At 42.7% G+C, this 26,773-nt stretch overlaps 1 protein-coding gene across 2 annotated transcripts in view; it reads right to left on the reverse strand.

Moving 5' to 3' along the window:
- Window positions 1–227: 227 nt before the first annotated feature.
- FAM53B (family with sequence similarity 53 member B) overlaps window positions 228–26,773 on the reverse strand; it is a 40,725-nt gene continuing 14,179 nt past the window's right edge. For both annotated transcript variants that reach the window (XM_086923001.1, XM_086923000.1), the window contains exons 3-4: window positions 25,260–26,015; window positions 228–4,105 (exon numbers count right to left, since the gene is read on the reverse strand). In XM_086923001.1, coding sequence (XP_086779127.1) covers window positions 3,587–4,105; window positions 25,260–25,982 — 1,242 coding nt within the window. In that variant the 5' untranslated portion in view covers window positions 25,983–26,015 and the 3' untranslated portion in view covers window positions 228–3,586. The remainder of the gene's footprint in view (window positions 4,106–25,259; window positions 26,016–26,773) is intronic.

A 26,773-nucleotide genomic window follows, 5' to 3' on the forward strand; every position in this document is an offset into this window, starting at 1 on the left:
TTTCAAACACCAACGTTATTAGCAAAACCAAAAACACTCTTCCTATGGAAAGTGTGACCTAACTAGAACTACACAGTGTTGATCAACACGGGGTGTGTATTAATAATATATATATATTCATTATGCAACAATGTCACCAAGATCTGGTACCAATATGAACAATATGGGTTGTAAATATCAAATCCAAATGATTTATTGGACCATAGTATGCAATGTAACCCACTGTGTATTTTTTATATATCATTTATTTTGGTGTTGTCTGCGTGTAAAAGATGATTTTATTTCAAACAGGACTTTTTTAAACAATTAGTTAAATACTAGATTATACCATTTGGTTTTATGAAGTAAATTAAAAACAAGTTTAATTATGTTGTTTAGAACGTGGGGTTTTAGTGGATGTAGCATTTGTTGTGCTGTCCATAGTGAGAGGTTTTTGAAGCGTTCAGCTGCAAGTTACTGCTACAAATCGGCCATAAGTGCATACACAATGTTCAGGTTTTGTTTACCTTTCATGAATTCCATGCTAATTAAATAAAGGGCAACAGTGAAACTCAACAGCTTGGTTTTTGGGTGTCATTCTCCAAATTCATTATAATGTCAGGAGACTAATTAGAGAGGAATCCAAGTTAAAACATAGAGAGGATCCTTAGGAAAGTGCTTTGTCTGAGTCATTCTACTGTAGGCCTTATGTGGCCCAAGCCCGCTGTTTCCTTCCTGTGCAGCATATTCACACTCCACTGCTGAAGGGGTGCTGCCCTTGAGGAAAAGAATGGGCTCCAAACATTTCCAGGAAGAATTCACATTACTGGTTGGATATAGAAACACACAAGTGAGATTCCTGCAATCATGTGATTCAAAGGGCAAATAGGAAAACTACTGTTCTCCTATATGATCTAATGTGCGCACTGTGTATTAAAGATCCCTCTTTTGTGCTTTTTGTTGATCCTCACTCTCTCTCCTTTCATCTAAGCTAATGTAAAATCATGTCTTATTAACCAGCTGAGTTTCCTTTTTTTCCTATCTCAGATTCACACATTGAGATTACTATTCTAACCTTGAAGGTAAATTAACAATAATGAAGGAGACTGCTGCCTTGAATGGTTTCCTCTGGACCATTTGGGAAGACATACAGATTTTCTGGGGCTATATAAACTGCAGAATATGTGCTAAAGAAAGCAAAACCTAGTTTGCTTCTTATCTTATTGAATAACGACTCTTTAAAATAAAGTACAGTTCACGATGTTGGTATGAATTACCGGAAGGTACCTTAGGAAGACGCACAGAAAACTACCATCCATACATGCTTTGCGCAAGAGTTTAGATTATGGAATAGACATTTAATACTCTAGATCATTCCACCTTAACAAAAGATAACTGCTCAGGATGCAGAGACGACAGACTTAAAATTCTTAAATAGGAACGACAGACTAGAGACCCAGCAAAATATTGAAATAGCACTAAAACGTGCTTATAAATTTGGTGGCAATGATGAAAGGAGACAGCAATTAAGGGTCTTAAACTAACAGAAGAATGCAAATGTCATGCAGCACAGAGGGTGGTTTGAGGTAGTTACCTCAAGGGGTGGCATTGTTCATCATTTAGATGTATATTCTGGAACAAGGAGGGGCAGAGTGATTTCCAGGAGCAGAGTAAGAATCAGAGGCAGTTGACATGAAATAAAAATCTAGAAGAGTCCAAGAGGTACGATCCATTTCTGGAGGACTAAGCTCTTGTCCAGGGCAAAAGGTGCATTATCTAAAGACGCAGCTTGACTGTATTATCTACATGCCCACATAAGTGAAAAATAGGAATGTATGACCTCAACAACCTCATATCGAATAGTTTCAGTTATCAGGTAAGGTCTTTGTTATCGAATTGGCTACATTATTAAAACACTCTCAGGCCGTAGCTAGTGAACACAATTATACACATTGAGGCAAATCAAATACTCTGTGCCCATCACAGTGGTCTGCATTTACTTTATGAGAAGATAAGAATCCCAGATGAAGTGGTCCTACTGGTTAATAAATAAGAGACTTGCTTAGCTAGTCTCAGTTACTTTTCCACTAGGCCAACACACTCTTGGATCCTTAGGTGTTAGGCTACCAACAACCCTGCATTAAAATGAAGGGGAGAACCTTTTTTTCTCTCAAGTGTGGAGGGAAGATGGGGGGGGGGTTAGAAATGGTGACCTTAGGCTAAAGACCAATATGGTGAATGGTGTGTGCGGTGTTTAAAGTATTTAACTCAGACTTGCAAACTTCAGGCCAGGGGCAGCTTTATAAGTATTGAGTCCAGTGAAGTGGGATGCATTTGTGTGGAGGTCTTGTGTAAGGGGAGGGTACTTTTTACATTTTAAATGCCAGTCTCTGGAAACTTCTTGGCAGGAGCATGGGAGCAACCATGGATGTTTGAATTCCCATAGGTATGTGTAACAATGGAATGGGTGTTTACTTGCGTATGGAGCCTAAATCAAATGCTGTACTTGGGGGATTTACCAGCGTTGAGGTCAGACTGTTGGGTGGGTGAATTGGGGGTTGGGGGGTGCTTTCACAAATGTAAACCACATTATAACGAATATTCATATACTCACATACTAATTTGATTTGTCTGTAGGCACTTAAATAATTTAAATTATTATCCACCTGAATTACAGTTATCTGAAGAAAAGCTGAGTTGACCCTGCCAGAACTCAAACCTGTGACCACAAGGTCTCGGGACTTGTGCTCATTCGAATTGGAGGGAAACGTGTTAAGTCAAGATGCTAGCCTCGGAAACACAAGGAACATTAGGAGTGATAGTGGTGTAAACAGGGACTTTCCAAGTGCCAAGCAAATGCAGTTAAAGTCTCTACCTGAGATTGAGAACAAGCCAAATGGCTGTTGTATACAGAAAGTTCTTTCTTCGAACTGTCTGGCCCTTGCATTGACTTTCTTTTCTTGCCGTCTTCCATAATACACATACATGCCCCCCTCCTTAAGTGATGGCAGGTTTGGAAATAAATAAGATGTTAATGATTTGGGACAGTATGGTGGGGCAGAATTTAAAGGAGGGGGTCAAGGGAAGATGGACATCAGTCTGCTACAGAGGATGGAGACTGGCCATATGTTGAAGAAAGGTTGCACTGTCTGCGACTACAAGGATTTTTTGGAACAATATAAATTGTTTACAAGAAAGAAGAGATTATTTTCTATAACAGAATGTTAAATGTTTCTTAGAACCTTTTAGTTTGGGGTGAGTGAAGAGCTATCCCAAACACAAACATTCCCTAGAAGTTCCACTAAGAACATACTCTCTGCATACATTGTGCACTTTAACCTACAAAGAAAGTTATGTCTTTTCTTGCCATATCAGGTGGGTGGATGGTTAAATTCCCATCTCTATAATCTATATACTAGGAAAAGCAGGGCAAAAGCAGTATTCTGACACTAGGTGTGGAATCTCTTCAAACAAGGCCTTCTAAAAGTGTCCCACCACTGAATGTCATTTGCTTTATTTCTCCTTCGAGGACATTGCATAAACGCGGCACATTTCAAGTTTTCCTTTAATTGTTTTCTACCTGTTCAATGTCTAATTCTCATCTATATTAATTGTTTTCTATCTGTTCAATGTCTAATTCTCCATCTATGTGAAAGATACAGCTGCTAGTGCCTCCCTCAACCCAGGGTTCAGCCCCACGTAGAGCTCTGCCACTTCCCTGATCAGCACTCGCCCTGAGAAGTTCTTGGTCTTCCCAGCTCACTCTCCAGTCAGTGGTGCTTAGGCTCTGTCCTAGGCTTGGATGGGGCATTTGGGCAAGGCTATCTCTGTTGTTTCTGGGGTTTTCTGGAGCTTGAGTTCTTCTAAGGCTGTGCTTAAGCGCTGGTGCAGGAGTAGAGGTTGCTTCAGGGTTGGTGCGAGGCACTAGTGCATGACGCTCTGCAGTGCTGGTGAAAGTCTCTGGAACTGGACTGGAAGCTGGAGTGGCGCCTGGCATGACATACATGTCCCAGGAACGTGTTCGCCAAGAAGTGGTGCTGGTGGTACTACGTGGGAATGGGCTCTGCAGGCTACATTCATCCGTAGTGCTGTGAAGGCAGCTTAGGCTGTGGAACGTCAGAAGATCCTGTCAACGGAAAAACATTGATCAGTATAACTTCATAAGCAAGTACATTACACACTGCATGACTGAGTGACTTCCACTTTTCCTCAGAAAACAAGAGAGCACACTATAGGTGTGGTGTGATTGTTACCATTTACACCGTTATGACCTGTGATCCTTGCAATCTCCAGGGTGCTTGAAGGGAGGGGACATTAAACGTGTTACAGTTAACACAAGTTGAGGGTTTTTCAAAGAATTGTTCTATTTATTTTGCTGCCTTTTGCCTGCATAGAAAAATATTAAGTGGTAACTTGCTAATTAAGAAATATTATTAACTAAAAGCTTGATTAACTTCCTGTGAGCAACTGTCTAGATTCAGGGCACTGTGAGAACCTTTTCAGGAGTCCCAGGGAGATGGTGATTACTGGGGACAAACTGTGTCTATCAGAACGTATTACTATTGGAGTCCTGAGGCTAAACTTACTATGAAGCCCAAAACTGAGCACCAAAGACACCCCTTCAGGATTTGTCTTTTAGTGTAGCAAAATCGAGCAATCCAAAGCTTACTCATGGAGACTGAATGGGGTTGGAGACTCAGTACTGTGAAATAATGTATACAAGTTAGTAAGTCCAGCCAGTGCTTAATCCTTGAGAGAGAAAAAAGGAGTACTTTACTGAAATCAAACTTAAATGTACAACACAATACTGGACATAATGTGTGTGAAGCAGAACATTGAGTTGGGCATTAATAATACTCTTCAGAGATTACTGAGGAAGACAGTTTAGGCTACTCCTGCAGACAACCTCGTAAGATACTCTTGTGACAAAAATCCCAGAGATTTCCTGGAGGATCCCCTCTGCTAGAAAAGGAGGATTCATAAAGTCTTTGTAGAGCAAAATGGCTGGACCGCAGATCAGTTCTGCAATTTTCTTTTACATGCCAGATGTTCTAATTCAGAAACATCGCCAAATATCAATTGTGTGTCATTAACCCCTTCCGTGCTCGTGACGGAACCACCCAGTCACAAGCACAGCGCGCCCGTGGCTCGTGACGGGGTGGTTCCGTCACGAGCATGGCGACGGCGCGCGGCCCCCCCCCACACCCCAGCCACGCGGCGGAATTACCGCCACAGCCAAGGGGTTAATGTACATAAATAATTTTAATGCTGCTTATTTATGTTAAACAGAAGTGGGGTCAGGACTGAACCCTGTGGGACTCTAAACCGGAGGTCCTTAGGGCTAAGGAGAAAAAGAGGAGGTTGAACTAAGAGTTTCCAGTCAGTTAAAAAGATTAACCAAGATAAAGCTGGCCCCTTATACCCATCAAGAACAGACTTGTTAACAGAATGGAACGATCTGTAGATTTGAAAGCTGCTGAGTGTTCCAGATGCATTAGTGCTCCTGGACCTCTGGCATTATTCACCCTCCTAAGGTCTCCCAGCACCGGAATAACCAATTCGGTACTACAAGGACAAAATCCAGTTTGTTAGCAACCCAGAAAAGAGGGTCCTGCAACTGAGAAAAAAAATATTCTTTCTAAAATCTTGGACAATAATGATAGGAGAGAAATAGGACAGAAGTTTCGTGGGTCAGCAGTTTCCAAGAGGGAATTTGTTTTTGTAAACTAAGGATAGAACACCGCATCCTTCCAACAAGAAGCTGGCTCGTTTTAAGTGACGGACAGGATAGTCCCAATTGCGGTGTTGAAGAAAGGCAGCAATTGCTTAAAATATTTATCAGGACAAATGTCCAAAGGAGAGCCTGAGGGGTGGCTATGCTGAATCATTAAGTGTAGTATTGATTATGCAATAGGTGCAACTATTTCTAAACTAGGCATAGGGTCTTAAAAAACCAGGAGACTTGTATGTTTGCCTTCAGGAGAACATCTATCTGGTGCAGTAAAGCAACAGTTTATTCCTCAATAACAGCTCTGATGTTTGTCAATGTATCTATAAAAAACTAAGGGCTGTTTACAAAAGAATTTGGATGAATGTCCAGATTGCAAATAACTGGTTCTTGAAGTTCCTTTACAATTTTAAACCACTTTCAATAGATAGGGCAACACAATCATTTGTTTTAGCATTCGATGGAGAGGCAACATTAACAATTACATTTATAAAATTGTGGGGGGTTGCCCGACTGACGTTCTTTTGGAGTTCCTTTGTTAAGATAAGGATATGTTATATGCGTCATTTGTATGACCACTGGGCACCAATAGCTATGAAGACTGTAGACACTTTGTAAACACCCAGATGATTTAGCCTGCCAAAAGTGTTACAACCCGCTGACCTTATGAGGCAAACTGTGAGCAGGATTTGAACAATTATATTGTTAAACTGCCTGGACTTTCAAGCAATGCCTTCAGGAAGTACCCAGTTACTCGTGAAATAGTCATTGTTCAACCATTGGGCTTGTACTGTCTCTTGCCTTGTTATTTGTGTTTAGTATATATGCTCACTATTTGAGCACTGTGTCGTCTGCATTATGATCATATTGTGTATTTCTTACCTTGCTCTTAAGACAGTGTAAGAAATTGTGTCAATAAAAAAAAAGAGTGTACAGTACTTTTACAAATTATTTTCAATAAGGATTGAAATGTACAATTGAATTGGATATGTCTGAAGCACAAAAGAGGTTCCCTATCAAATGAGTCCCATAGAACAATTGTTGTATGATAGCATGTTATATCATCTGCTCCAGAGTGAAATCTTGCTTTACTTATGCTCATCTAACAAGCACTGGCGTTGCCAATAGGTCTCGCAGTAGGAAAGTTGGAGCTATTACAATTGCAAATAACAATGCCTTTTATTTTTGTTTTCATTTTAAAAACATAAAGGGCTTTGTCATTTACAAAACCAATAGCTCCAACTTTCCTACTGCGAGACCTATTGTGCACTGCACAGTGTGGGTGAAAGTGGCACTGCGTGGGTGTGAGTGGCTTTGAGAGAGTGGCGTTGCGTGGGTGAGTGGCGTTGCATGTGTGAGTGTTGTTGCGTGGGTGAGTGGCGTTGCGTGGGTGAGTGGCGTTGCGGGGGTGAGTGGCGTTGCGTGGGTGAGTGGCGTTGCGTGGGTGAGTGGCGATGCGTGGGTGAGTGGCGATGCGTGGGTGAGTGGCGATGCGTGGGTGAGTGGCGATGCGTGGGTGAGTGGCGATGCGTGGGTGAGTGGCGATGCGTGGGTGAGTGGCGATGCGTGGGTGAGTGGCGTTGCGTGGGTGAGTGGCGTTGCGTGGGTGAGTGGCGTTGCGTGGGTGAGTGGTGTTGCGTGGGTGAGTGGTGTTGCGTGGGTGAGTGGCATTGTGTGTGTGAGTGGCATTGTGTGTGTGAGTGGCGTTGTGTGTGTGAGTGGCGTTGTGTGTGTGAGTTGCGTTGCGTGCGTGAGTGGCATTGCATGTGTGAGTGTGGCGTTGCGTGTGTGAGAGTGGGCTTGCGTGTGTGAGAGTGGGCTTGCGTGGGTGTGAGTGTTGTGTGTCTGAAAGTGGTGCTGTGTGGGTAAAAGTGGCACTGCGTGGGTGTGAGTGGATTTGCGTGAGTGGCGTTGCGTGGGTGAGTGGAGTTGCGTGTGTGAGTGGAGTTGCGTGTGTGAGTGGCGTTGCGTGTGTGAGTGGCGTTGCGTGTGCGAGTGGCGTTGCGTGTGCGAGTGGCATTGCATGGGTGAGTGTGGCGTTGCGTGTGTGAGAGTGGGCTTGCGTGGGTGTGAGTGGCGTTGTGTGGGTGAGTGGCGTTGCATGTGTGAGTGGCGTTGCGTGGATGAGTGGCGTTGTGTGGATGAGTGGCGTTGTGTGGATGAGTGGCGTTGTGTGGATGAGTGGCGTTGCGTGGATGAGTGGCGTTGCGTGGATGAGTGGGGTTGCGTGGATGAGTTGCGTTGCGTGTGTGAGTGGTGTTGCGTGTGTGAGTGGCGTTGCGTGGGTGAGTGGTGTTGCGTGGGTGAGTGGTGTTGCGTGGGTGATAGTGGGCTTGCGTGGATGTGAGTGGCGTTGCGTGTCTGAAAGTGGTGCTGTGTGGGTGAAAGTGGCACAGAGTCTTTGATGTGGCCTGGCGCAGGAAAAGAGCACAACGGAAAGACAAAATCCAATACGAACTAAAACATATAAACTTGTTTTGGAGGTGAACTACAAACATAAAACAAAACACAAAGAAACCAATTTAGCATTGAGAAACGAAACGGCGTAATAACAAAATAGATCAGAAAAAACGTATCAACAAAACACATGACATGTTTTTAACAAACACAGCAGGCTCGAGGACTGGATACGTGTAAATCTGGGGTTCCTTCTGACGGCAGAGACTGGGATGGGATTTTTTGATAAAAAGATAATTGTTTATTAATCTGAGAGACGTGCCCAAGTGTAATGACGCGCGCCGTCTCTGTGGGGAGTTCCTCCTCTCTGGAGTCAGAAGAGGCATTGGTAAATATTCGAGCCACGCGAGGGGGCCTCGCCGCTGTTCGGCTGCACAGCAAAGCCACGCTACTTTAGCCACTCACAGGCGTGGCGGACGGGATGTCTGAGCAGGAGCGGGGGCGGTGCGAGCGAGACAGACTCGCGCGTTCCATGGAATGTGGTGTAGGGCAGCCAATGAGATGCCTTGGGACAGTAGCCCGTAACTACTGTTATTGTGTTGGGCTGTTCCTGGCGGAACCGCAACTGCATGACTTAGCTTACCTGCAGAGCCATGGACCTGAGTTAAGGGTAGCCAGGGACAGCAGCTGCAGCTATGCTTGGCTTGGGCACTGCCTGGTTGCAGACTTTCGAGGCTGCTGAAAGTATTTTGTGTTCAATTCAGCACATCCGCTGCCTGGTATAGGGTGGGGGGGAGGAGTGGGCAGGTAGGGGGTGGGTCTGAAAAATCACGGCGGGCCCCCAGGGTTCCCTTGCTGTGGAGGTGACTCCTCAACTCCTAAGCCATGATATTGCATGCCTGGGAGAACGTGTGCAATGGCAGGATAAGAAAAATCTAAATGCTCGGTAAAGCCACTCTGTTTATGAAAGTAGAAAAACAAGCATTCAATAAAAAAAATAAAAAACAAGCGTTGGCAAAGCAGGCAAGTCTTCCGTGCTGAAAGTGAAACCAGCCCTCGGCATTGCTGTGGTGGGGGAGGGGGTTGGGGGGGCGGGGGAGAGGCAAGCAGGGAACAAGTTTTAAAAGGAGACGAAACTGAAAGCCTTTGAAGAACACAGGCATGCTGTGACGGAGGTGTGAGAGGTCTGGCAGGGAACAGATGGCCTGGCCGTGAAGCAGGGGGCGCGGCAGCGCTGGGGAAGCCTGTGGGAGGGTGATTGATGACTTTGATGTGGGGAGGGAGGAGAGCCTTTTGCGAGCCTGCAGGAGAAATGCTGCCAATGCGCGTGCATGTTTAAATCACGTGATTCACGTGAACTGCATGAAAACCGCGGGGCTGAAAGCCCTTGGTTTGACGATGATTTTCGCCACTTGAATTCTCGCTCCGCTCGATGCGCTTGCGCGCATCGATAGGTCGCGAGACCTAAAAACCATGGGTGAGTTTATTCTGGCTGCCATAGGGAGATGCGTGGAGGGGCTTCTTGAAATACATTTCTAACCATCATACAGACAATATAGTACAGACTTTCAGTAAATGTAATAGATGTTAGGCACTTTCTTAATGTTCATATTACTAATAATGCTTTTGCTGATGTATAAGGATTTACTATTAACTCTATACGTTCCCTAGTGGCACAGTTCACTTTCAATAAAAATGTATGAACAGATGTATTATGATAGTTCAGAATGTCTCAGTGATTGGTGGTTACACCAATTCTGGCATGTTCTGAGGTAATCTGTATACTAATCTATCCTTGTGAACTATGGCCAAGAAAAGTCTGGTGAGACTCCCGTTTGTTCCCCTGATTTGCACATCACTAGGCTCCATACAGCACATGGGTTTGAGTAGTGAGGAAAATCTACCCGTAGAGTGTAGGTTGGCAAGTCAGAATTACTGCAACTCAATTTGCTATTACCAGTTCGTATATTAGCAGAAGCAGCATTTATGTGCATCTAATTGCTGTTATACGCTCTATTGGAAGATATGTAGCAAATGTAGCAAGTGTTACAAATGACAAAATACATATCATGCTAAGTGTGTCTCATCCAGCAAAGCTTTCTGACACGATTTGTCGGCATTTATGCTGCAGCCACAATTAAGACGCTTTAATAGTGCAATTCAGGCAGTAGGTCCAACTCAAACTGATTACTATGATAGTGTAATGTTAAAGATAATTATACATTGTAAGCGTGTATTGACCATTCCCTCAATTTTACTGTAACTACATTTTGTGAGCACAGTTTATTCTTGAGTCTGTCTGACCCTGCCTTTCAGCTGCGAATGAAGGCAGCCAAAGGTTACTTGCACACACATAATTGTTTATGTTTCTCACTTCACCTAGCATGAGAGATAAGCTGCTAGAACAGACAGTGTAGAATGTGTACATTATCCTAGAATGAGTAAGTGAAGATTTCTGCCTCAGCTCCCAACGGAGCCAGACCAGCTCCGTTTAGTGACCTAGACACAGCAAGTGTAGCCCGCACCTACAGCGCAGATGAAAGGAGGGGGTGGGCCTTTTAGAAATCTCTCTCCAAGTTAGTAAAGAGTATAAAGATGAAAAACTCTTGGGACTTTGACAGGTACTCTCATGGGAGTGGACGCGTTGCCCAGGGTTTTTGTGCCAGGATGAGAACTCCGACCTGAGACTGTCAACGGGTTCCCCAGAAATGCTGAAAAGGAGGATACTAAACGGACAGCCAGTTAAGTATTTCAAGTTGTAATTATTTAGTCTTGTGCACATAGTTATCTTTCTGGCATTTAATCTTGTATATACATTCACTATATGCATTTATTTTACATGTGCATTATTGCCATTTGATGTATGGGAACTTGCTGCAATAAAAAGTCCCCTTTATTTACCAAATGAGAGTTGAACTTTGTTTAGGTTGTATTTCAGCACTCTAGAGTCCTATTTTGAAGAGTGTCACGTTGTGTCCCGGTATTTTGAAGTCTTGCTCAGGTGTTCTGAAGAAACAGCAAGACATTTTGGCGTCACTTGCAGGATTCAAAGTGAAAGGGGCAGCACGTTTGGCAGAAAAACAAAAATGGTTAACACCTTGGCTGCTAGGTGTTTTCCCCCCCTGTGCTGGAAATTGCTCTTAGTATGTATTCATGACGAGCTCAGCTCGTCATCAGCACAGCTCAACTGTGCATCATGACGAGCTGAGCTCGTCATCAGCATCGAAAGGGTTAAAGTAGGTTCCCAGATACCAAATGAAATACCAGGATGGGAATTCAATTCATATAGTCAGCTGGCTCATGGTCGCATATTACTGGGTTGAGGGAGAATTGGAGTGAAGATGTATTAATTTGCCTGCAAAAGGTGCCAATTGAAAAAGGAAAATAATTTTGTACACTGGGTCAAAGAGGATGAACCCTCTTAAATGCTAACAGGAAAATGCAGAAAAAATATATTCAGTTAGAAAAGGAGAGTGAAGAATTGTAAAAAGGGTAGTGGAAGCCAAGAATATTTCTGTAATGCAGTCATTACAGAATTGATTGTTGAAATCTAAGTTGGAAACTTATCAGCCTATGATCAAAAAACGGCGATTCGTGTGGCACAATATAAATGAAAAAGTGTAGAGGATGGGTTAACAAGAGAAAAAAGCGCTTTTGGCTATTGCCAAGACTGGTTTCAAGTGGAATCCAGAGCAGTGGGATTGTAACATATGGATTCATCAGATTGTCAGTTTCTGGAGGAGTGTTTTTAGGATATTAGTCAGAATGATGATCGAAAAACCATCCAAGAACAGCCAATACACTGGCTAAAGTTACAGCAACACATACACAAAATCCACAGGGGGTTGTGCCGATATCCTTGGAGGATATCACACAGCAGATTAGAGATGTGATGTAGACAGAATTTGGCAGAGGTTGGGTGAAACATTAATTGCACGGATGGTGCGCTTGCTTAATTTAGTTGCACAGTGAGTGCATTTTAGATCATGAAGTTTTGTTTACTAAGCAGTGACCCTGTTGTGCAAGATTTTATTTATTTATTTATTTTGTGTTTTCTATAGCGCGAACATGACCCTGCGAGGGGTATCAGAGCGCTTTACAGAGGTGTTTCAACATTAGAACCATAGGTTGCAGAATACAAACTCTTAACAACAGTGCTCTTCAGGGAAGCGTATAACAAATATATCAGAAGCGCATTAAATCATACCACCATATGAGTTACAGATATACCCTCTCATGTGTGTGAAGTCAGATGCTGACGTATGACTGGAAGCAAAGCATGGAGAGATTATATCCATAGGCACTGCTGCCAGGACTTATTGTAGAAATTTTTTCATATAGAACAATTTCGCTTCTTTTTTTAATGCTGCGATGGATGGAATTCTTCTAAGTTTAAGAATTTCATTGAAATGCGCAGACCACTTTATTGCGGTTGGCAGCAGAAGGATGTTCACGCAAATACTCAACTGAATCAGATTGGCCGCCAACTGATAAGCCCTGGTTTACACTAAAGAATGTACTGCAGTGAATGAAAGAGGATGTAACGAAGATTGCAATTCTCATGGGTGCTCCTCATTATTTGATGAAAGGGTTGTTAGTGTGAAATGAGATAATTTGTTTAGCTCCCTTGGCCTACAAACAGGTTACAATGACGTTGTTTATTAATCAAACAGGCAAACCCTTGTCTCAGGTGCTTGAGGCAGTAGATGAATTGGGTGAGTTGAGGGGAAAGGAACAAGACCCAAGGGATCTCTTTTTTCATATGGCAATACATCATACACCAACATTCCAGCAAACCTGACTGGTGGACCACATGCCTTAACACACTTAGGACTTATGATGTTTACTTTGCATTAAGCTTTATGTTCTCGCTATGCCAGAGAGACATTTCAATTGTCTAAAAACGGATTCTGAAATTATTTTGTTATTCACAACTGAATATATTAGTCTAGCTACATCCATAGTAGGCGTTCCTGGGTTAACTCTGTATAACACCAGGATAATAAACAAGCTTGCACGTTTAATCGTGAATAATATAAATGAAACGTCTCCTCCTTTAGCCAAATTGCTACTGGATGTTCAGGGAATAAGAAAAGCAGCTTTCCAAAAAAAGACTGCTATTGACTGTTTATGTTTAAAACATAACCATGGATGTGCAGATTTTGATGGATCGAGTTTTTTTTCCAATGTATCTGACCATTCCAGGCCCATCCATTCGCATCTTAATGAATTGCATGAATTAGTCAAGGGAGTGAAAAAAAGATGTGGACAAGGGATAATGGGACTGGATATTTGGATCATTACCTGATTTTGGGCAACTTCGCTATATTTGGAGAACATTTTTATTATAATTTTGATAACTATTTGTTGTATGCAATGTGTGGCTAAACTTTATATCCTAGTGTCATCCTAGAGCTATAACTTTCACACCTATGAGTTATGCTAATTATTGGTCAATGGTCAAGCGGTGGTGTGTAATGCTACTGCACTGATACATTGTGAGATCGTTTATGCTACATTTTGTGAGCACGGTTTCACCTTGTGTCTGTTTAACCCTCCCTTTAAGCTGCGAACACAGGCAGGCCCAGGTTACAGGTGCACACAGAATTGTTTATGTTTTTCACTTCACCAAGAGGGATATAAATGTTAGAACAGACAGTGTGGGATGCGTACAGTGTCCACAGATGAGAAAGTGAAGAATTCTGCCTCAGCACTCATTGGAGCATGGCCAGCTCTGTTTAGTGACCTTGACGCAGAGAGTGTAGACAGCACCTACAGTGCAGATGAAGGGAGCCTCTAGAACTCACTCTCCTGTTAGTAAAAGACAGAGACCTCTTGGCGCTTTGACGGGAACTCTCCTGGGAGTGGACAAGTTGCCCATGGATTTTGTCCCTGGTTTAGACCTCCTGCTTGAGACTGTCAACTGGTTCCCCATGTCGTATTGGCAAGGATGATGCTAAACAGACAGCCAGTGAAGTATTTCAAGTTCTAATTATTTACTATTGTGCACATAGTTATCTTTCTATGCATGTATTCTTGTGTATATAGATTCACTATATGCATTTGTTTTACAAGTAAATTAAAGCCACTTGATATATAGGAACTGGCTGCAATAAATATTCTCCTTTATTTGGTAAAGGATTGTAAAGCTTTGTTTAGGTTGTATTTTGGCACTCTAAAGTGTGTAAAGTCGTATTGTGAAGAGTGTTCACGTTGTGTCCTGGTATGTTTAAGTCTTGCTCAGGTGTTCTGAAGAAAAAGCAAGACAGATCGCCTGCTATCAAGGTTAACAACACAGTGTAAAATAAGAGGCCAAGCACCCTATGGATTACAAGGGAAAAAAGGAAATAACGTCAGAGAGCACTAAAAAAATAAAATAAAGATAAGGCATCCTGGAAGTGAAGACTCCTTACAGCCCAGTGGCATAAAAGGAAATTAAAATTGGCTTAAACAAGAAGAATTTTTAAAGCAATGATTTAAACCTCGCTGGAAAAATACAGACAGTCAGGCAGGAGGTCTGAAACTCTGCCGAACTCTAGGTAAAAATACTTTCTTTAAAAAAAAAATGAAAAAAGCAGCATGTCCATTTAATGGACAAGGGCTTTCCCCATATGGGAATGAAAATGAAGGCATGGTGGTCTGTCGTCTTTTTGCAGGCCAAACACAAGGAGATGATGGACAGAGCGATGAAACTTTTCAGACTCTCCCTCTAGTCACAGATCTGGCTTGAATTCATCATCATTCTTTAGCTCACTTCGCTACCCCAGTTCAGACACAGCTATATGCAAATCAGTCTTGGTCCTGTGCCTCATGGGAACAGTCCAGCCAGAACTGCTAGGCCATGTCTTCCCTGGACCAGAAACAAGCATCCTGGGACCGGTTTTGGGCTAACAGCAGGTCGCCACACTAATTCATAGCCATTTGTAGTGGTCACAAACAACAACCTACCTAATCAACATTCATTAGGTAGGTGGCTTTGCGGCATCCTGTGCCTGGGAAGTTTGCAGTTCAGACACTTTGTACACAGATCTCACTGCAAACCTGTTCGTAAACCAATTTGCACATGCTACTTTTCAAACAGATATTGGCACATTGGACCCACAGTCTGCAATACAACCAATGAAATGCACACTAACCAATATTTGAGATCATTCTTCTTGACCACGAAGTGGAAGTATGCTGCCGGACACAGCTGACTAGAATTGCCAGAGATTGAGGCTGCAAATTACAATGTTTAACCTTTATTTTAGACAGTTGTTGGGATCTAGATTTTTTTTTCTTTCCTTTTTGTCTACCACAATATACTTAAGGTACACATCTCACAATTGTTAATGCTAGAGCACTTCTCTACTACAATCTTTGACAGAAAGGCTGCCAACTCCTTTTGGGGGTGCTATCAAGGAAGACCGAGAAAGCCTAATTTTGACTCACAAAAACTTTAGTACATATGAGCATATATGAGATATGTCCGCCAAAAAATTCTTTTGAAGAGAAAGGGTGCCTCTAGAAGATAAAAAAGCTTGTGTAAAACACAAAAGGTGCTCTTTGGACTTGCTCTATTGCATGTTAGAAAAGAACTAAGGTACAATGGATGTGCATATGGACCCTCAACCCAAACATCAGTTGTGGTCAATGTAAAAAAACTCATTGCAGTTCTGATGTATTTTTCTGTAATTATGCTTATTTATATGTTATTTGGTATAAGGAAAGGGTAGAAAATCATGTTATATATAAAGAAACTTGTTTTTCTCTGAGGAGCAGCTTTGCAGCTACAAATAATCGAACATTATGCGCCTGGGGGGGGGATCCTTTACTGGACAAATCCAGGCTTTTGAGAGTGGGTAGGGAAAGCCTTTGGGAGAATAGGAGTTTTTGGAGTACAGTGACCTTGGTTTTGACAGATTTGAGCATTAAGTTATGTAGCACCTCAGACTGAGACCTAGGCAAAAGGAAAGTGGTGACGTGAGCCCAGAGGCAAGGGAAGGAGTGATAGAATGTGTCACCAGAAAAAGAGAAAGCATACAAAACCGAATGATGACATGATGTCCAAAGGGAAGAGGTGCATAATGAGGGGGAAAGGCTGGATATCCAATCTGGTTTTAGAAAGGGATGCAGCACGGAAACTGCGATGCTCAACATTACCGATGACATCACCGCTCTCTGGACAGAGGCGAATCCTCCCTCCTCATCGTCCTTGACCTCTCCGCGGCATTTGATACTGTTAACCATCTCACCCGTATGAAAACTCTCAAAGACTGCTCCGGTTTAAATGGCATAGTCCTCAAATGGTTCACCTCCTATCTCCATAACAGAACCCAACAAATTAAACTGAATGGTTGCCTCTCCAAACCACTACCTGCAGGGAGGAGGAATTTGTATCGCCCGACGCCCGAGACATCTAGATTTATTACCAGGGCAAGAGGTTCAAATGTTTTTTTTGTCCAAAGGACAAGCAGACTTGATATTAGTTCAAATAGGGACAGAACTGCTACTTTCACCGGCTGACCGCTAATCATGAAATCCGAAGCAGATGCCTTCAGTAACTAAAATGATTTAAGGCCTATTTTTCGCTGAAAGCCTCTGACTGTAGTCACTATTTGTATGGGCTCGAGACTGCCGTTGTGAAATTAAGATTGTTGAAATGCAAAATCGAGCGGCTTTTTTTGCAGACTATTAATCACACGTCATGGAGCAGGATGCTTGCATCGGACTGCCAAATAAAAGAAAGGAAAGCAGGGGAGGAGAGGAATGGAGGCCCTCTCAGTTCTGCTCCTCAGTTTCTTGCCCGATTACCTTTGCTCCTCCTCATGCATTTCCTTGGGCCTTATCTCTTGCCCTTGCGCCCTCTGGGCCTTGTCGAATCATCAAAGTCTGCCAGGCGGGCATATCTCTGGCATTTTCCTCCCTGGGCCTCTTGGAGTCCACACAAGTCTGCTCATAGTGGGCATTTCCGTTATCTTTTACTTTCTGTGACTGTCACATCTGAGCTGATGTTGGAGGCAAACGCTACTGCTTCCCATTACCCTCTTGTGCTTCCTGCTTGCCTGCATTTTATTTAGTTAGTGTAATAAGTAGAAAACCAGGTGCTTTGTGAAAACGATTTGTTAGGCCGTACTTCACTCTAGCAGCATCTATAAACAAAAGGTATGCTAAAGAAAACATGAAAACATAGTGCATACTTTTGAAGATTTACCTGTAGACAGTTTTCCGATAGTACATTTTCCATTAATGCCATATATTGAACACACTGAACAGCTTTTGTAGGAGTTTCAGTGCAGGGCATACCTTTGCGGAGGCAGGATAGCAAAAAACAGCTGCTGTCAATATAGGCGACTCCCAATCCTCACAGGGACATAAGCTGGAAAACTTTAGGTCTCAGTAAGAAAACCATTTAAATAATGTTTTAAAAATGGTGGTGTTGTGTTCTCAAGTAGTTACGTAAGCTTATGTAAATGCCAAGCTGTTAAGCATAACACAAAGGCATTAGCCAAGTGCAAGCAGTTTTGACAGGTAAAGGAAGATTCCCAGTAGAATAGAACATTTGCCCAAGATCACACATTGTAGTTAAGTGGGCAGCATTAGAAAAGGAGCTCCCTCGTTTGATTGCTAATCTGGCAGCAAGGATACATACTGATATCCTCACTGTGACTACTTTTACACTTTAATAAGGCCTGGCTAACCAGAACAGAATGTATGGCAATCGTGTATTTGACTGCTTTTTTTAAAAGGATAGTACATCTTAACTGCAATATTCAAATGTTAAACATATAGAAATATTTAAACATTGCGAATGTATTAGAATAATCGTTAAAAACACTTGGGGGCCCGTTTTTATTTTTATTTTAAAGTTTGAAGACCATTGATAAAGGAAGAACCAACATTTCAATGCTCAGTATAGGAATTCAGTAAGATAGTAGCCAGAAAACAAAATGGATGCATTTACGTAGTGTTCTTTACAGAGGCTACCAGCTTTGGTAAAAAAAAAAAACAATGAATGCATCAAAAATAGCCCGTGCCCCTACCTAACACCTCCACTATATTTATCCACGTCTAACACATCTATCTACTCATGCATCATAGCAAATTCTTGAACCATCTCTATCCACATCTTTCCAGTCTCTTGCACACCATCAACCCCAACCCTTCTCCCATCTCTAGTTCCTAGTGTAACCCTTTCACCATGCCTTTAGGACTTCAACTTCCAACTCTTCTCTTTCTTCTTATCTAAAGCCTACTGCTATTTTGTAGTTCCCTGTTAAACGCCCCACCTTTCTCTAATTCTATGGCTAACCTCTCAATTATCCCTCACTCTTCTCCGGACACCAGCCTAACACCCCATGTAACCACAAAGCCATCAACAGCTTCTCAGGGACACTTAAGGCATTTTTAGCTGAGAATCCCTGGGCCACTACTGGCTCGCTTTATAAATCTTACTCTAGCACAGGCTGCCGGTGTAACTCCATCAAGACATCCCTGGCTTCATGCGTAACCCCTCAGTCCTGATTGGCTTCCAGTGGCTCTCCATGTATTCCCTTACCCATCTATAGAACCCCTCAAAACTGCCTCTCTTCACTGATTGTGATGTGAATGTCTTGAAGTGTCTTTGGTTTTGTCATACATTTTATGACATGAGTGTCACATGATTGTGTGTCAAGGCGTGCCTGGATCATATGATTTACTGGCAGAACCCATTTCTTGCATTTACCCTCCCTACTTTAGTGCGCAGGCTCTACAACAAAATCTCTGGTCTCTTGTACTTGTTCTTTAGCTGCTGTCCTCGGGAAGACACTGCCACAGTTTGAAAAGCTGAGGATGCAGTCACTTTTTGGATGTTGGAAGCTAGTGTAACCTCCTCATACAAATATGAGGACTACTATATGTGGCATATACAGTTACCTCCAACCCAGATACCTTCCTGTGTCATTTCCTGTCCTGTAAATTCCCTAAAACTCCCAATCTCCCCATCTCTACTTCTCCCCATATTAACTTCCTACCCTCCAACACACCATTATTTATTAAAGGTGTTTGTGGGGTCTTACATATACAATAACGTATCAAAATTCTTTCTGAGTTACCCAGTCTCCTGACATTCAAAGCTCAATGTAAAACAGATTCACAAGCCCATGTATGGCTGGTCTCTCCTTTCCCAACACCAAATCCAGGCCCACAACATGCCCCAGCATCCTCTCAATCACCTTCCGCTCAACAGCTGAGGAGTGTTTTGAGGACACATGATCTTTTAAGCTTTTTTGCTTAGAGATTTCTCCGACCAGCCACCTTCTTCATTCTTCTTCCTGGGCTCCTGCCTAAACCATAGTGTATCTGATTCTAGAAATGCCAGACTCTGGGTCAATTTCTTGTTAGCCTGCAGGTAAGCAAGTGGTCTTAGGGTCAGATCACCCTGCAGACGTGATCCCTGTTTGATTCCTTTGAAAGTAGATCAGGAAAACATGTCTATTGTTCTCTGTCTTATGTCTGACGAGGTTACAATTGACCTGGAGAAAGTGATCTGTATTTTCTTACCGGGCACACTACCCTCACTGGAGAATATAGGTTGTGGTAAATGCAGGCCACTCCTGCTAGGAGCTTACTAAAAATGACATTGAGTTGTCCATGCACACTAATTTTGCAGCTCTCCCTCTTGTGGAATTTTTGTGTTAAATTTGCTGCAGAATTTATGCCACTGCACTTTGGCAAGTATTGCTGGTGAAACCTCACAACTGAAACCACAGCTGTTTTGAAAGCGCTGCCATTTCTTCTAATATGTTATCCATAGTTATAACGAGATTTAGTCTGCTGTTCATCACGAGCACACCAAGGCATTTTCATAGACTAGATTCCTTGAAGTTTGTATAATGGGATATTACAATCCTGCCAGGACTGACAAGATTCACAAGAGAAGGATTTTTACATCCTTGGCCCTGATACTAGCTACTTGCATGGGTTTAGTCATTTCGGACTTCCATTGCTGCACAACCTGTTAGTGTGTACGTTTTACTTAGCTAACACAGGTAAGGTAAATGGTTCTGGAATCTACTGCAGCCTTCCAAGACTTTCCATCAACTGTTTCTTATGGGAAGACTTGGAAATCCTTTTTGTGAATCTGTAATACATATTGGGCTTTGTTCAAGAGCCTACTGACTCCTCACCAAGTTTAATGGTACACTGCCTCTCTTTGTGACTGCTAGTAAGACTGCCGTACCTTAGGCATAAACCTGAGCCTTCTTCCCTGGCGGCTTGCTCAACTGTGGGCCCAGGCCCAAGAGTTAGCTTTATTACTATTATGTGTTGCAATGTCACACTCACCCACATGAAAATCTTTCAAATCATGTGAGATGATCCTTGGATGTTAATTTGACTGAAATATGCAGAACTGTCTCCTAAGAAGAAAGGAATTCTTACTCCTGTCCGTCACTGATGAATTAGAAAAACTCTCCTTTCCTCTACTGAAGAAAACATAGCTCTGGTTGAGGCATACTGAAGAATGACATTTATGTCCATCTCTGACTTAGGGCTGGATCCCAGATGTTTTGTGGAGATCAGCTTGGGTCTACAATGTTTGTTACTGTATTTTATTTGCCAATACCTAGTGCAAAAAGTATATGTAATATCGTTTTTTTTCCAGTACATACACATCAAGTAAATGTATAACAGATACTGTTTTACCCCATCAAGTCAAAAGCGTCACAGTGTAAAGTTAATAGTGCCATAGTCTCCACTACAAATAATAGGCACTTTCTTTGGAAGCTCATCTAATTGAATTAAGCAATAAGCTGGGCAAGTTGGTTTCTTTTCAGGGCAAGTAGATTTCTGTAGCATGTTGTCCCTTGGACAAGTAAATTTTTTAAAAAATTCCACATCCCTGTACCTGTCTCTCTGGGTGTCCCACAAGGCTCTATCCTCTCTCCTACTCTTTTTAACCTCTTCATGGAACCCCTCACTACTATTCTCAAACAAGCTAAAATTAGCTACCACCTCTATGCCGACGACACGCAATTATACTACAAGATCAAATCACACAACGACATCCTACATCTTAATGATGCCTTGACCAAAATTCAAACCTGGTTCCATTTTAACCACCTCAAACTAAATCCCCCAAAAACTGAAATCATCCTTTTTGCTCCCCAAAACAACCCTCTGCCTATCCAACACTGGATTGCCGATATCAAAGCACTCAATTGCCCTCTCACCACTTCCAACTCTGTCAAATCCTTTGGCATCAGCGTCAACCAGAATCTCAATCTTATCCCACATATTAAAAACGCGGCTAAAGGTGCCCTCTTCACTCTACATCATTTAAAAAAAATCAAACCCTTTATTCCAATTGATGACTTTAAAACCATTGTGCAATCACTTGTCCTTTCCAGAATTGACTACGGCAACGCCACCCTTGCTGGCACCCCCAAAGTCCAACTTGACCCAATTAAATCTGTCCTCAACCTGGCGGCCAGACTGATCTCTGACAGTAAGCGTTATGAGCACATTTCTTCGGTCCTCAAAAATCTCAAATGGCTCCCAATTGAAGGAAGATCCACCTACAAGATTGCGTGTATTACTCACAAAGCCCTTCACCAAAACACCCCCTCGTACCTCTCTGACAAACTCCAAAAAGCAGGTTGTTCTAGATCTCTGAGGAGCACCAACGCCCTTGTCCTAATCCCCCCTCAGAGCAAAAAGACTCAATCATGTTCTTTCTCAGGAAATGCCCCATCTATTTGGAATTCTCTTCCCAAAGACCTGCGTTGCAACCCCTTCCTACCCCCTTTTCAAGAAAAACCTCATGCTGCTGCTTCGTAACTAATTTTGGGGTCCCGAATTCCTATTGTACTTTCTGTCCACTTACTCGTGGCAGTCTTCTACAATCCCTTTTCCTACCACTCCTCCTACTCTTGCTCTTGGAGGGCTTTTTCATCTAGTCTATGTTAAAATTTGCTGTTTGCTGGCTGACTTTCTCATGTTGTGTTAAGTACCCTGTAAAGCGCTCTAATATTCTTGGGTGCAGTAGCGCTATATAAAACCTTTTAAATAAATGAATCATATATACCAATATACCAGGTATTGCAAATGAAAAGTGTGTGCTGGCTAATGCAAAGATGCCAGGAAGTCAACAATAAGTAGGATGTAAGAAGGGTGATTTGATACAATTAAATATGTAGGCAAAAACAGCTTTCATAAAGGGCATTCTGCTATAGCAAGATTGCATGTGACCATATAGGCTCTTGGTAGGGATGTATGACGGTACAACGCGTGCTTTTACAACGCGTACCGTTACGACGCAGGATTTACAACGCAAGTCGTTACAAAGACTTGCGTTGGGGGACGCTGGATAGTGAATAGTTTAATTACTAATCCAACTCCAGTCCCCGTGGATAGTAGGGAAGGTGTTGGATAGTAAATTAAACTATTCCCTATCCTAGAGTGCCCTCCAGCGAAAGTCGTTGTAACGACTTTCGTTGTAAAACTTGCGTGGCAATGGTACCGCGTTGTAAAACATTCGTTGTAAAGGATGTTTCCCCTTGGCAGTTAGGTAGTGGGGAGCTGACTGAAGACAATCTCCTCAAAGACCTTGAGAAAAATGAGGGAAAAAATATTTATTGAAAGGATTAGAGCTGTTAAAAGCAGTGGTTTCATTTCGAGATAAATGGTAGCGGCCAGATAAATATCCCGAAATGCAGGCTTCTGTGTGTTGGGAATAAGGGTTGTTTTATCAAATGTCCGTAGGATGAACGATATTTGAATATTTCTTACGGTAACCACAGACCTTCACTTACAAAACAAGAGTTAGGATCAGGAGTTTACAGGCCAAATACAATTGTTTTAAGTACGGGCATGCGGTGGAATAAGTATTATCTCCTTGATGCAATACTATGTGCAAAGGGAGGAAAATGCATATGGCTGTGTGTTGTGTTGCAGTCCCCAGGGGTTGAGAGGAACACAACCTCTGCGCGAATTGTTTGAGGCCTCTGGGGCTTCATGAGCAATGTCCATGTTCTGGCTACAGTGTGATACATTATAGGCAGGAAAAGGTGGATGCACTGGGTATAGTACGATGGTGATGCCAATAGCTGGGAGAAGACGGCTATTCTAGAGCAGTTGTGAAACTTGCTGTGTATAAAAGAGTGAATATTCTAGCTGCCCTGTGAAAGGGCTTTAGCAAGAGAGTACATATTGTAGGTGAAGTGTGCCAATCACAGAGACTGAAAGGGTGTGGCTATTCTTGTAGTGAATGAAAATAGACTTTTCAAAAGAGGGCTAATATAATGGGTACAACCTAAACATACACAATGGAATGGTTGTGATATGCACAGCTGCACTCAAAGTTGGTCAAAGATCAAGGTACCCTCCTCCTCTTTGGCCTACCCGTTCCAACCCCTTTGTAGATAATCTCTAAACACTGTGAGAAGGAGCACCACAAGAATTACTAGTCATAGGATCAATTAAAAATACAGATAGGCCTCAAATTCATATTTCGATTCAAAATGTCCAAAAATGTCCAATAATGTATTTTTAAAAGCGCAAAAGTCACAGCAACAATTTGTGGAAGGAAGATTTATTTTATTTTATTCTGTCTGATCATTCCCTGTATCAGGTCAAATAAGTCTTATTTGCAAGCCAACAGAACACCATAATGTCGTACTGGGTTACTGTGAGGAGAACAGACCCTTATGTAATGCTGAGAACAAAATCCACTAAATGAATCGAAGGAGCATTGCATCATACCACACATACTGGGTTACTTACTTTATACAGCGGAATGAGCTGTTGGTATAAGGAACAAGACTAGATTTTGTTTACAACTCAATGCCCTGAAGAAGTCCCTTTGTCTATGGGACGAAACACGTTGGCTGTGTTTCATATCAGAAGTAACAAGAATAAAATTAAGAATTTCTTACACAGCAGGCGCCTCATATCTCAGGTTGTATAAGGCCATGAGGGCTGATGCGACTGGTCCTCTCCCAAGGGCATTTGCAGCACAGAACACTGGCACCTCTGGGAGACCGGGACTGGTAGATGGTGGGCACCCACACACACAATCTCAAGTAATGCCTGCATCTGGCTTATTCACTATAATTATGCACATTGTACATACATGATACCGGAGAGAATAAATTGCACGGCTCCAGATAAACCCAACTCATGTCCCAGGTGTCACGAGGAGGGGGCTAATTTCATGCAGCTGGCCTGGGAGTGGCACGGGTACTACGCTTTGGGACAGAGATAGTGGAGAGGGTCAGAAGCAGTGTTAGCCGCCGTGGTCAATTGACACCAACCAAATTCTTGCTGGGGTTAATACGCAAACATAAAAAACAAACCAAGATGGCCTATAAGCTTCAGCAACTACTAGAATTGCAATTGTCTAGATGACAGTGGGGATGCCGGAGGTCACAGCGTGGCTGAGGGATGAGCGTGAATGGACATTAGTGGAGGAGGTGCACATGAAAAGGTGTTGTAGAAAAGAGAAACTAGAAGAGGACTTTAGGAGCATGGAGGGAACTCAGACAGTGGCTTCTGGTTGGGGAGACACAGGCCACCCCTCATAGTACATCTGAGGGTAGCAGTTGCCCGAGCTCTGAAGAGGAAAGGAATTAGCTGGCTGGTGTGATTGGGAGGGACCCACATGGGATTGTTTATGTATGTCCAATAACCGGGAATGTAACTAATGTGGCTAATTCCAAGCTATTCATGAAGGCTCACTATGGAATGTACACCTGTATTAATTGTTATTCAAAATGAATAAATAAAGTTAATAAAAAAAGAAGGTCTTACACAAATTGTTCACGCAACTGTTTGACATTTTAAATACATAATTGGACATATTTGAATGCTTTACTTTGGAATTTGAATTATGAAGCTCATCTGTATTTTTAATTAGGCAAGGGGCCAGTAATTTGTCTGATGTGCCTCTCTCAAAGTGTATACCCATTGATATAATGGGTGTATTGTGATAAGATTTAGAATAGCCATTTGGGGGTAGTTTGAGACTCCAGCTGCTGGGAGAAAGTGAGCATTCGGTGAGCTATGTGATGCTCCAATAGTTAAGAAGATACTTATGCTCTGGGTGTAGTGTTTGTATGAAGCTGAAGACTTATGGTGCAATCACAGGAAAGGAAATGTGGCCATTAGTATTTGCTCCCCTGGCCTGGGGTCTCACCTGAGTCATCTTGGCAAGGTCCAAGGAAGGTCTTGGCTCTTGTGCTTGTGTTTTTTCTGGGTGCCGCCGCTTCATTGCTGCCTTTTTCTCATGAAGGACACAGGGCTGGGAACGGCTCCTAGCCAGCCCTCCCCCTGTCCGTCTCAGCAGCTCAGGGGTGGAGGCAGGTGTACTGCTCATGGAGGGTGGGCCATACTCCGAGGAGACCAGCTCCCTGGAGCAGGAAAACGACCTTTGCATATCACCCACCATTGGGTCATGGCACCAGATCTCGCCTGCTTGCCCATAGTTGCCAGACATCCTGAGGGAATGGTGTCCAAATCCAGATGGCTCGTATGATGGGGAAGTGGCAGCAGAGCTGGACGGGAGGCTGAAGCTTGAGCTGCGCTGCATGTGATTGGAATCACAGGAGTAGTGCTGGACGCTGCCCCCACTGTAACATCGCCTCTTTTCTACAGGTGTCCACACTCTGGAGCCATGGGGTCTCCAGGAAGTGCGGCCTGAAGATCTCTCATCTGAGAAGGAAAGAGACCGACACTGGCGCTTGCTAGGAGGTACAGATGGGGTGGTACATGAGTCACTGATGCTGAGGCCCTGGATCAAGCTAGTCACCCCACCTGCACCAAAGGACTCCGAGACCTGGGAAAGGTCATCTTTGTCATGTTTTGGAGGGCAGTCCCAGAGAGGGGGGCTTAACTCGTCCATCTGCAGAGGGCACTTCATGGTCAGACTTTCCCCATCACAAGGGTCCTTCTCCTAGAGGGGAATAAGAGTAAGGGGGAGTTATTTCTACATATGAAATACTGTAAAATGTTGCATAGCATAAAGCACCATTATACATAGCAGAACAGAGAAATAAATGCAACAGAGAACATATACAGAATGCTGTGTATGTTTAACTATATGGGTATTTGTATGGCGTGAACCTATCCAGGAAGCAATGGAGCGCTAAAAAGTTCCAAATTTACTGAAGAGATGCTATACCAAATCAATGCTGGGACTGGTGATTGAAACTGACGATATATTTGTTATATTTTAAATAGTGGGATACAGAACTCAATTTAGAAATCCCAGAAAGTATATGGGATATTATATAGATTAGTGCTGAAAAGTCCTCAATTTGCTCACAGTGCAAAGAAAACTCATAACTGCAATCAATTATGTGCAAAGCCATTACACATTTTCGGTTAGCAGTCAGGCAAATCTACATACTGTTTCGAGAAAATGGGTGAACGCCACAATATATCTTTGGTACCAAAATATGAACAACATATGCCATGGAGAACCTCAGATCTATTATAATAGAATGGAAGTTCATGAAGGTGTGGACTCCATTGAACACAGACGTAAAGAGGCGAGAATTGGGTGGAAATGTTACAGTCTATATTCTAATCGCAGTGAGACAATCTGATTTGTCTAGCATTTCCCAACACCTGATTACTAAACACTTGTGCCTATGATAACATTATAATCATATGGTGGCACACTTGAACAACTTTACTTCCAGTCATGCA

This window comes from Lissotriton vulgaris, chromosome 5 (assembly GCF_964263255.1).
Source record: "Lissotriton vulgaris chromosome 5, aLisVul1.2, whole genome shotgun sequence".
Taxonomy (NCBI): Eukaryota; Metazoa; Chordata; class Amphibia; order Caudata; family Salamandridae; genus Lissotriton; species Lissotriton vulgaris.